Consider the following 11,699-nt stretch of genomic DNA (forward strand, 5'->3'; position numbering starts at 1 on the left):
TTTTGAAAACGTGAATAAGGAAAACATCAAGGACTGGCTCAATCATGATTTAAGTGATCCATATTTGAAAGGAATGGATAATGCAGATATCGTTTCTTTTGTTTCTCAAGAGGAAGAAAATGAGTATAAATAAAATTTCAATTTCAATTTAAAAATAAAAAAAATTCAAAACGAAGTATAAATCTAACTACCCTAACTCATTCAACACAACCCATAAAATTTTACTTTCTCAGTTCTAATAGCGAACTACATAAAAAGTAAAATAATATCTAACCATGGAATCATAATAATATTCAGGTTAAAGCTAATATACATATACATAGAATAAAAAGTAACACATCTTTCGAATATTCATTTATTACTTCAAAATACAAATACGATATTAAATGTTTTTCAGTAGCTATACATAAAAGCATATCTAAATCGTTATAAATTAATTAAAAATACAATGTTTTTCCCAATACACATGCATATAACAATAATACAATATGAGATTAAAACACACTGCCTATTCCGACGCACAATATTTACAGAATACACTCATATATATAAATTATATATTCAATATTGCCTTCAAGCAACAAAAAAAACGTCTTAAATTGTCAAAACACCAATCGAAAATTCACAATGTCCTTCATATTTGTCACATTGGTAGTTTTTATTCACCGTGAGCAGTTGCAGAGTCGCTCATGGCTGATGCCTTGGTGATAAATCACCGAGGCTTTGCCTGACCCTACCAACCCGGCGTAGTATTCGCAAGTCTTCTCATGCGTCGGGTGTTCCTATCTTGATCGCGGATCTTCTTCTCCATCTCGGCATCGGTTAGTGTTTCCAAGAACGGCGCCCAAGCGTCGGCCTCCGATGGCGGCCTGAATGGAATCTGCAGAAAATATCCATTATTATTTCGCACTCATTAAATTATTTCAGAAAATTGAATAAAACAAACCTCTACTGTGGGCAGCGGAGCTTCGCTGAAGGCGTATGTCCTCTGGTGCCAGCCTAATTGGCCTCGTACGCTGTAAGCAATGGCAGTAACAAATTCACCGCCTAATCCGAGCTCGGCACACAATTTCATGGCGAATTCTTCCGGATTGTTTTCCTTTTCTGACATATCCCATTCCACCTAAAAAGAAAAATGTATGAATCAACTGATAATACCGAGTAAAATTCATAATGTATATGAAATCAAATAATACCTGATCAACGAGTGATGTGTTTCCGACATGAATATTCAACTTGATCACGACTCGCTGATCCGAATGCTCTTCGAGAAGAGCTGGCAGTTCGCTCGGGAAAGCTTCTAATTGTTGGCGCACTGACGAAGATATTGCGGGGACGAACGTGACAGGATTCAGATCTAAATCGTCGCACAAAACTTCGGCAAACTGCTCGGGAGTTATAATAGATTCTGAAATACAAAACTCAATATATTAAAATAAAACACGATGAGTCAACCGTCAATCGATGAAATCCAAAATGGTACAATCATATAAGATCAAAGCTTCTAAAATTCATAGCTCAAATCAAAAAGGGATTCAGATAATAACAACTGCCTCAACCTTCGACGAACTCAATTCTCGGATTAAAATCATTTACATACATAGCCTTGAAATGCAAATTGAAAATTTAACGGAAAAATAATAACCGTTTTTATTCCAAGTGAAAGTGTCGCGAAGCTTTTGCCCCTCCATCTCCATGTCCAGTCTGATCGGTACTAATAACTGTTTTTGAGAAGCATTTTCTAAGTTAGCGGCCATATCAGTGTCATCGAAGCACAAAGGAAACGTACGAATCTATAATAAAATGTTATATATTATTCATAGAAAATGAAATCGTATTAAAATCGTACAGATTAAAAGTCAATTTATACCTTCTTATTGTGTACTCTGTTGCGGTTTATAGGTGTGGCTTGAGGTACGGCATCTAAATGTGAGGAGTTCGGTAGAGCTGGTAGCCACGGAGCACCGTGTGGTTTCTTCGATTTGCTCTCACGAGGTGTCGTGGTGTCAGACGAACCGACAGACACCGCTTTAAATCTAAAAATTCCAAAAAATACGTGTAAAATTTGTAAAAAAAAAATTAAAATTATTATTAACTTGGTACGAAATATACTTGTCGTCGTTTCCATCGATCACATCCTCCACTTCGGCAGCTTTCAACAACGACACGGAGCTGGATAGAATGTGTGTCCCGAGTCCTAAATCAACTAGACGTTTCCTCTCCTCGTTGGTTAGTGTTCTTCGGGTCAGACCCGGATATTTTTTATACAAAGATCCTCTGAAGAGGCGAAGATAATTTCCGACCTGAAATATTAAAAAAAATATTTTAGAATTACATAAGATAGCGATTTTAAAACTAAATTTATGGAACTATGCAAATGCAATTCGTTTTATAGACAATGTAGGCAGGGAAGGTGTGTTGACCGTATCCCGGACTGTGAAAACACAGAGTTATTGTATATATGTATGAAGGAGTAAGTTGCTCACTTCGGAGGAGTGAGCAGGCTGAACTCCCGTGGTTCTGAAGATTACACCTGCAACTGTTCTTTACTGTCTACAATGATAATGATCTTTAATGATGATGTTCTCTACAGTTTACAATGAACGGCCTGTTAAAACACTGTTGTGTTTTGAAGAGGATCGTTTTATTTATGTTCACTCTATACAAGAGTTATTGTATATATGTATGAAGGAGCTAGTTGCTCACTTAGGAGGAGTGAGCAGGCTGAACTCCCGTGGTTCTGAACATTACACCTGCAACTGTTCTTTACTGTCTACAATGATGATCCCAGTCTACATTGGTGACCCCTTCAAAGAAAAATGCAGCATCAACCAAGAGGATCCACTGCTGTTTAAATACCAGCACCGCTCATGACGCCTTCTAAGTCGAGGAACTACCTTCTACGCAGTACAACGACGAGTCATCACCACGGTGAACCCACGCAGGACGCTCCAGCCTGCACAACTAGCACCGTCCAAGCCGCCACAAACCTCCACTACCATCGTAACTTGGCCACAATAAGTAGCCTGGTATGGAAGTACATTTGGACCAACTAGCAACACGAGATCCACGTGCTTCAGAACAACCGGCGAAAACCAGCACTCAACGCACTTTGTCAACTATGTATGAAGTTGAATCGTGGGATTTCGCGCAGTTACAATGTATTCCTACAACAATATTAAAATGTTTTTCCTAACCCAAAATTCAGAGGAACTCGATCTGTGAAAGGTTTGGCTTACATAGAATCCGATTCCATCAATTATAAAAGAAACAACGTGGTCCTATTTTCACTACCGTGACCGACTTGGTTGTAATTTGATAGCATGCTTGGCTTTTGAATTGAAGAACAATTCGGAACGTATTTGAGGAAGTGTGTCTCAATATTAGAATGACTATGGCCCGTGTAGTGGTGTAGTGGTGTAGTGGTGTAGTGGTGTAGTGGTGTGGCTAACCTCTGATCCAACACAATAGTACTCTCCGCCATCCTCGATCTGGAAGCTGATGGGTTTGTCGCCGTAGGTCCTCATCGTGACGATTGGTGATCAGTGTTGACAGACGACAGAGACGCGTGGAACTGAAGAGTGGAGACGGAGACGCGCCGACGTCAGCGAGAAACCCGAGGAAAAGACGCCGCCACTGCCGCCAACTGATCACTGATGCACTCCGAATGCACCTATATGGCCAAAACTGTCAAAAATATCCACATGATCTTAGTTTGCATTTGCATTAAATGTATTGAATTTCTGATTTTAAATTCAATCTAAAAATGTTCTTTTGTAATGCTTCGCCTTTATTTTTCGCGGTATTTTTAATGTTTCAAAATTAATCAAATGAAACAATGTTCGCACGTACATATGTACATAATGACAATCCATATTTTATTTTTAACATAGTCACAGTGAGATTACAGAGTCACAATGACATGCCAGTCATTCAATAATAATAATACAAAATCATAATAATATAACATAACATCATAATAATTTATTTTTTATATACATACATATATACAAATATACCAGGAAGGCTTAACAGGTAAACCCCAAATGCGCCTTCCTGGTCCACATAATTATTACATAGATACATGTAAATCTAAATATCTGACATCTATGGTCAGTATACATATATTACAAACATCGTATTAATACGATAAATAACGATGAATAACTTTCATGTAACAATACGAATTTTATATTCGATAAACAACCACAGAGACATCTATGGTGAGCAATATGGCGAAACCTAAGATATAACAATAACTAAAGGTTCGCAACAGAAAATTGGGAAGAAAACGCCAATTTTACAGGAATCGTTTCAATGAAAATCAGAAAAATTGGCAAATTCTGATAAGAAACGATCGACCTAGACAAATCAAGGTCTGGCCAACAGCGATACTTAGCGGTGATTCGAACTCGTAATATCAAGTATGAAATGATTCAACATTCACCACTAGACCACGCTGCTGGTTAATAATAATAATATAACATAATAATAATAACATATCATCATAATAATAACATAACATCGTTATAATCATAGTATTATGGAGGATGAACGAATGAGACGACTGGCATGTTAATGCACGTGTTTATTATATGACAGCTGAAGACAGAGTGGTAGTGGCTCTCCGAACCCAGCCGGGTTGGTCCCCACTCGCAGGAAGGCAACCAAACTCGACCATGTCGTATAAGCGAGCCGCCACAGTATCATAATAATAATTGTAAGGCAGAGAAGGTATGTTGACCGTATCCCGGCCTAACGAAACACATGTTGTGTAGTTTGAAAGAGGATCGTTTATTTTTGTTCAATTGATACAATGGTTATTGTATGTACGAAGAGGTTTCTTCGGAGATGTGATCTAGTTGAACTCTAGAGGCTCACTCTGCTGACTGGAGTTGCTGCGTTGCTTTATATACCTTCTGGCTTGAAGTGTGTCGTGTGCATTTTCCTTTGTTCTTCGGGCACGTGTACTTGTGACACGTGTTGAGTGCAGATGCTTTGTTTTTGATACACGCGCTCACCTAGTAACGCTGCGAGCGTGGTTTTATGGGTTCATGCGCCAGGATGTGGTTCGTTTGAGCGTGTGCCATGCATTAATGACTTTTCAGACACTTGTTCTTTTTGGGGGAAGCATGTTCTTCCTTTGTTCTTCGGGCACGGTCACAGGGATTGTTGCCCTTGAGTTTATGCGTGTTTGGACAGGAACAATAATGAGATAATATAGCATGAGTTGTACTATATGCCTACATAATAATCATCATTCACATTTATAATTAGTAAAATCAACCACTGGCGTTGCTCAACAACCATTCAACCAGACTAGCATAATTTACATTGAAAAGGTCAATTTCACCAGCAACCCGGTTGAGCAGATATATCGCCATAGATATATCGCTCACAGGAGGAACAAACAAATCACTATTGCTCAGATCCCTGAACTTACTAGGTGCATAAAACCTAAATTCATTAAGAAGCTAAGGATTGTGTACTATCGCATTTAATAGCTTAAAAACCCCAAATATGTATGTATATGGGGCTCGGTGATTATTGCCAGCAAAGCGTTTGCCCAAAAGTCACTAAAATCTCTATAACTCTATAACACGAGCCAGTAGCGTGGCTCGGTCGTTAAGCTTCTGCTTAACACTGAGAGGCGCCGAGTTTGATCCCTTGAGCTGACCTCGATTGAAAAAGAATTTTTCTGAGTATATCTGTAATGCTGCTGGTCAGACCAGGATTTGTGACTCCTGGTTGATCGTTTCCTATCAGAGTTTGCCAATTTTCTCTGATTTCATTGTTGAAACGATTCCCGATTAAAAATTGGCTAAAAATCCTTCCTACCCACTATGTCACCACTATTTGAGTATGATTAATGTAAATATTACAATAAAAATGTATGTACAATTCATAGATGTCTCGTTAATTGTCGAGTTTGTCAGTGTCTCGTAATTTAGCGACTTATGTATATAATAAAAAATGCTGTATTGTTTGTAATTTGGCCAGGAAGGCGCATTGGGGTTTACCTGTAATGCCTTCCTGGTATGAAATAAAATAAATAAAATAAAATAACGGAACGTCCATCATACTAACGATAACTATCATACTAACGAGAAATTGAGTGCCAAATATTCCGTATTCGCGATTTTCACGATAAAAATGTCTTTTGGGCGATCGCAATGTGACGAATAGTCCAACTACCATTTGATTCAGATCCAGTTTGAATGCCAAATGAATAAATTACATAGAAGTAGAATGCATAGAATGGTCATTGTTAACAAAAGTATCGTCTAAAAGCGAGCCATCGAAGAGAGAGATGGAAAGCCAGAAGAGAGACAAGAGAGAGAGAGATGAAATTTAGCAAACAATGAACAAACTCTGCCGCGCAAAGTTTTTGTAGCAACATTTTTGGAGGCTGAGAGCGATTCTATGCATTCTACTTCTATGATAAATTAGGTAAACGGACTACTAGTCATATGTCACAGAACAACCGGTCGCTCTAGATCGGTCACACTAAAACTGGTCACGAGAAAACTGGTCACACCCTAATACTGGTCACACCCTAAAATCAGTCACGAGAAAACTGGTTGACCAATTTAGGGTGTGACCAGTTTTCTCGTGACCAGTTTTAGTGTGACGGGTGATCACGTGTGACTGATCTAGAGCGATCGGTTGTCCTGTGACCGGTTCACATTTGACTAGTAATCACCGAACCGATAAATTATTATTGTTGCATTATTTTTATAGCATGGCAGCACCAGTCTAGAACATAACCTAAATTATCCAGAATGTTTGACCGCTACATCCAAAAATCTCAATAATAATCAGAATGAAACACATCGATAAGAGATCACTCAACGTGAGACATTAAATTTATCTTGATAATATGCTTCCTAAAATGTATACGCATAAAATATTTTAATCTGTTTACATTTTAGCGAAATGTCATTGATATTCGATAAAAACACCAGAATTTTTCTATTAGAGTTATACGAGGGCACCGTAAAGGAGCTAAATGAATATTTCAAACATGCAGCTACGTCGATCCTGCTATTTATCTTGGGATATATCGTCGTCTCCCTCGTCATATACAAATGGCAGAGTTACAAGGAGCGACCTAGTCAAATTTTCAAAGGGACCAAGAGAGTGTTGCTCGTGACGGCTCACCCGGACGACGAATGCATGTTCTTCGGTCCGACGATTGTAAATCTAGCACGCCAAGGCATCGACATTTATTTATTGTGTCTCTCCAATGGTAAACATCGTTTCGAATTCAATTGTAACATATCTTCTTCATTACGAACTGGGTGTATTTATTTTTCAGGTAATTTTTACAAACAAGGCAATGTTAGACGTTTGGAGTTGTACGATGCGTGCAGCGTTCTAAATATAAAAAAGCATTGCATATATTTATGCGTCGATGAGTCGATGCCGGACAGTTCTAGCGTCCGATGGCCGTCGGATCACGTGTCCAATATTATATTGAATTATATCGTATCCCTTTCTATAGATGCTGTAATTACTTTCGATAAAGGTGGAATCTCACACCACCTGAATCACACTTCTATTTTCTTTGCAATGGCGAGATTATGCATTGAAAAACGCTTTCCCGAAGGTAACATATACACATGAAGATCCGTCCAATGATAATCCGGTGTATAAATATATTTATGTTGTTACAGAATGTAAATTTTTTACTTTGGACACTGTAAATATTCTCAGAAAATATTGGGGATATCTAGATCTATTATTGAGCTTCATATTTTCTTCACATTGGTAATTATTAATATCAAAAATACATAATGTAATACAGTTATTTCACTTATCTACACTATTGGTTGACATTGATCATACATACGATACAATATCTAACTTTTAAGATGTTGTTGTTAGATAATAATTCAATTTAATTTTCAGGTTTGTACTTTCTTGGAAAGATAGCAGAATTATTACGCGCGCTATGAAAAAACACAAATCTCAAATGGTTTGGTTTCGATATTTATATTTGCTGTTTTCGAGATACATTTCCGTGAACACGCTTCGTCATATAACTTTAACTGACCTCGAACTCGATTTACAATTGGACGATTGATGGGATATCAATGAAGCTTTTAATCAAATCTATTCATATAAAAAATTGTTAAATCGAATGTTAAATAAAATATTTGTAATAGAACTGTGCTCGTTTATTTTCTAAGGGGAGACTAGTGTGTGTTCACTTGGAAAATAAAGTATAAATATACAATCAGAAAAAACTTTATTTGCCAGTGTAGTCAAAATAAATGCTTTGTCTAATACTATTAGACAAAGCATTTATTTTGGACTGAACTGAACTGAGCAGTCAAAGGGTTAATGTCTGAATTAATTTTTAAATGAATGGAATTTGAATAATACTTAGGTAGGTGGATATACTAGCATTATCTGAAGTAATTAATCAGCTGGGTGACAATTTGTCATCGTTTCAATTGTTAAGTTGAATTACGCTACTTAAGGTCTGACCGCACTATGCGGCCGTCGACGTCTGCAGCACGACAACACGGCAATGTTGATACAAAAAAGCAACTCTGTCGCGTGACGCGTAGTGCGTTGTATCTCATACAAACAATATTTGGCCGCACGCTGCCGTTCGTGTCGCAGACGCATAGTGCCGTCAGACCTTTAAGCTAACATTTAATTTTTTTTTTCAATCGATCTATAAATTTTTGAATTTCCTGAATTTCTTTCCTTTCGTACGAATAACGAGAACGTTAATTTCAGTTTTGTCTAATTGAGAATACATGAAAATATTACTCGTCGTTGTCGAGGTTGCGTTCTTATTCTATCGTGATTTAGAAAAGTATAGGATTTTATTATAAAAATTGAAAGAAAACTGCATATTTGCGAGCGGTGTTTAAAATTTGGACAGACCGCATTGTCGAGAAAATTATTATTTTGAGTAAAAATACCAATAATTTTATTTTACTTCCGCCATCTGTTTAAAACTAAAAACTGGATAAACGTCAGTCACTTTTCAGATATTCAAATTTCAAACACGTCTTACACGATATTTTTGCACCATCGTAATGGCGGAGGATCCATTTACTTATATTGATGACCAAAATGAGCAATATGGCAAAGTATGAAAACGATCGGATAAGAGGCAAACTTTTTCCTGAATTGTAATCGTAAGTGAAACGTAAAGGAGGTATGTAATAATTAAAATTGATTTTGCACAATCGTTACTTGACGCTTAACCAACGAACGTAAACTATTTTATTTATTTATGTTATGATTGTGCAAAATTAATAGTTTTAAGGCGTCGTTCGTTCACTTTTCCCCACAAGTGGCATCTCGAAGATTCCGAATATTTATTTACTAGTGTTGTGCCCGATGAAATATAATCGCATGGGTTATGGCATATTAAGTTATTAAATTAAAAAAAAATAAAGGAAATGTGGCGGCTCGCTTATACGACATGGTCGAGCTTGGTTGCCTTCCTGCGAGTGGGGACCAACCCGGCTGGGTTCGGAGAGCTGCTACTCACTCTGTCTTCAGCTGTCATATAATAAACACGTGCATTAACATGCCAGTCGTCTCATTCGTTCATCCTCCATACTGGTGACCCCCGACATCGAGCCACGCAGCCTCGATCAATTTCAACATGCCGCTCATCCCTGCCTCGCCGAGCCAGGCGGGAGAAGCTACCCGCCGCGCCCCCATCGCCATCAACACGCGTCGCGGCCCGCGGGTGACAATAAACGAGCAGACACGGCTACCTACCTACCTACCTCCAGCCACAACGTCGATGACAGGTGCTTAAAAAATGGGGGAGCGAATGAGACGACGATCTTGACAGCTGGATGTGGAGTCATGCGCGATCCACTACACATAGAACGGTCATCCAGCACCACAAGACATACACCACCTCAGCACCATCATCATCATCATCATCAAGGCCCCGTCCGTCTCCACGAGCGTCGTCACGCCGAGACGGGCGGTAGCGCTACAACACCTCCACGAGCCACAACGACTCACAGTCCAGCTCGGAGTATCATCAACCACATCGATGCCCCTGCCGCCCCCGCCGCCCCACCAACCAACATCAGCCTCGGAAGAGCGGCGCCGCCGCAGCATCGCATCGCATCGGCGCGACCATCGGACCACCCACCGTCCTGCTCGCGACGTCACCGCCCTCGAATCTACCGACCATTCAGGGCGGTACACCTATGTACACAGCGGATGACCCACGTCAACAATTTTTTTTCTCCCCACGTAATAATTTTTTTCTCTTTGTGTAACAATAATTTTTTCTTTTGTAAAATTTGTTTCTTTGTAATTTTGGTATCGCTGATGCTGGGGGGGGAGTGATGTGGCGGCTCGCTTATACGACATGGTCGAGTTTGGTTGCCTTCCTGCGAGTGGGAACCAACTCGGCTGGGTTCGGAGAGCTACTACTCACTCTGTCTTCAGCTGTCATATAATAAACACGTGCATTAACATGCCAGTCGTCTCATTCGTTCATCCTCCATAGAAATATTTCGGTACAGTGTTCGATTCGCACGCGGACGTATTTTTTAAAAATATTTTTTGAATATATTTTAAAAATATTTATTTAGGTACTTGGGGGGGGGGGGGGGGGCACCTGGAGTGAAGACGGGGGCCCCGGGGGCGAAAGCTCCCGGGGTGCCGGTGGCGATGGCCTCCGGGTTCCGGGGGCGGGGGGCGCCGGGGGGGCCGCCGGATTCTGGATTCATTTTTGTTTCGGATACAGACTCCATTTTCAGTTCTGGATACCGATCCCTGTTTCATTTCCAATTCCCGATTTCTGTTTTAGTTCCGATTCCGATTAATTATTACAATACATATTATAACTTTATTTTAAATCATGTATTAATTCCTTTCCGAAACCACCCGTTGAAATCAACGGGCACAACACTAGTAAAATATTATATAATACTAAAACATAAAAAAAAAACAGTAAAATGATAATGCTTAGGACCACACTAGGCGGCACTGCATTGCAGCGACGCAGCGCGGCTAAATATTGTTTGTATGAAATGTTATGATTAGTCACCGGACTCTGAGGGGGCCGTGTATTGTTCAAATGTTGTAAACGCATTTTTAAAGGTTTGCCGAACCTTTTTTACAAAGCATTTCAAACAATTGAACAATAAACGGTACCCTTCCGGTCCTATCGCTAGTTATGATGTAAAACGCACTACGAGTAGTAAATGAAGATATTGGCAAAGAAGTGTTATAAAAACACTTAAAGTTTAAGAAAGATATCTAGCTTGGTTTTAAAAATATTAAGGTTTTCAGAATTTACAAGACTATTCCAAATAATCCATAAGACTATTCCAAACTTAAGCCGCTCTGTATGAAAAAAAAGAAATCTGTAATCAATTTATTCGATTCGAGTTTGAGATAAAACGAGTGCTGTTATTAAAAATAAAGGGGTTGGACATAGAGGACAATTGAGGGATATAAAAGTAATGGTGATTATGTTTACATGTACACAAAACTGTTTTTGCAATGGATATCATTTTAATTGACGAATGTTAAATCCCCAATCCGCCCTCATTTTAGAATCATTCTCCCTTTAAAATCGTCGCCGGCGGATGATTTTAAATGACGTAGAAAATATTTTCGCATTCGAAGAGTCGGTTTGGTCGCGGGAAACGGCAATTCTTCGAGAGAACGCCGCCGCGTATGGACGAAGATCGGAT

General features: G+C 39.0%; 2 protein-coding genes across 4 annotated transcripts in view; one reads left to right on the forward strand and one right to left on the reverse strand.

The window, feature by feature from the left end:
- Positions 1–340: 340 nt before the first annotated feature.
- Positions 341–11,699, reverse strand: part of Snr1 (SWI/SNF related, matrix associated, actin dependent regulator of chromatin, subfamily b, member 1) — a 28,144-nt gene continuing 16,785 nt past the window's right edge. For 2 of the 3 annotated variants that reach the window (XM_077445901.1, XM_077445893.1), the window contains exons 2-8: positions 3,453–3,687; positions 2,113–2,303; positions 1,871–2,036; positions 1,646–1,793; positions 1,197–1,408; positions 947–1,123; positions 341–880 (exon numbers count right to left, since the gene is read on the reverse strand). In XM_077445901.1, the coding sequence (XP_077302027.1) occupies positions 734–880; positions 947–1,123; positions 1,197–1,408; positions 1,646–1,793; positions 1,871–2,036; positions 2,113–2,303; positions 3,453–3,527 (1,116 nt within the window). In that variant the 5' untranslated portion in view covers positions 3,528–3,687 and the 3' untranslated portion in view covers positions 341–733. The remainder of the gene's footprint in view (positions 881–946; positions 1,124–1,196; positions 1,409–1,645; positions 1,794–1,870; positions 2,037–2,112; positions 2,304–3,452; positions 3,688–11,699) is intronic. The other variant, XM_077445912.1, reaches the window with a different exon arrangement.
- On the forward strand, positions 6,552–10,468 carry LOC143922664 (N-acetylglucosaminyl-phosphatidylinositol de-N-acetylase-like). Its single transcript, XM_077446001.1, has 5 exons — positions 6,552–6,853; positions 6,933–7,249; positions 7,319–7,609; positions 7,677–7,770; positions 7,912–10,468. Exons 2-5 carry the CDS (start codon positions 6,937–6,939, stop codon positions 8,084–8,086), a joined length of 873 nt encoding a protein of 290 aa, XP_077302127.1. The 5' UTR covers positions 6,552–6,853; positions 6,933–6,936; the 3' UTR covers positions 8,087–10,468.

This window comes from Arctopsyche grandis, chromosome 1, assembly GCF_051622035.1.
Source record: "Arctopsyche grandis isolate Sample6627 chromosome 1, ASM5162203v2, whole genome shotgun sequence".
In the NCBI taxonomy this organism is placed as follows: domain Eukaryota; kingdom Metazoa; phylum Arthropoda; class Insecta; order Trichoptera; family Hydropsychidae; genus Arctopsyche; species Arctopsyche grandis.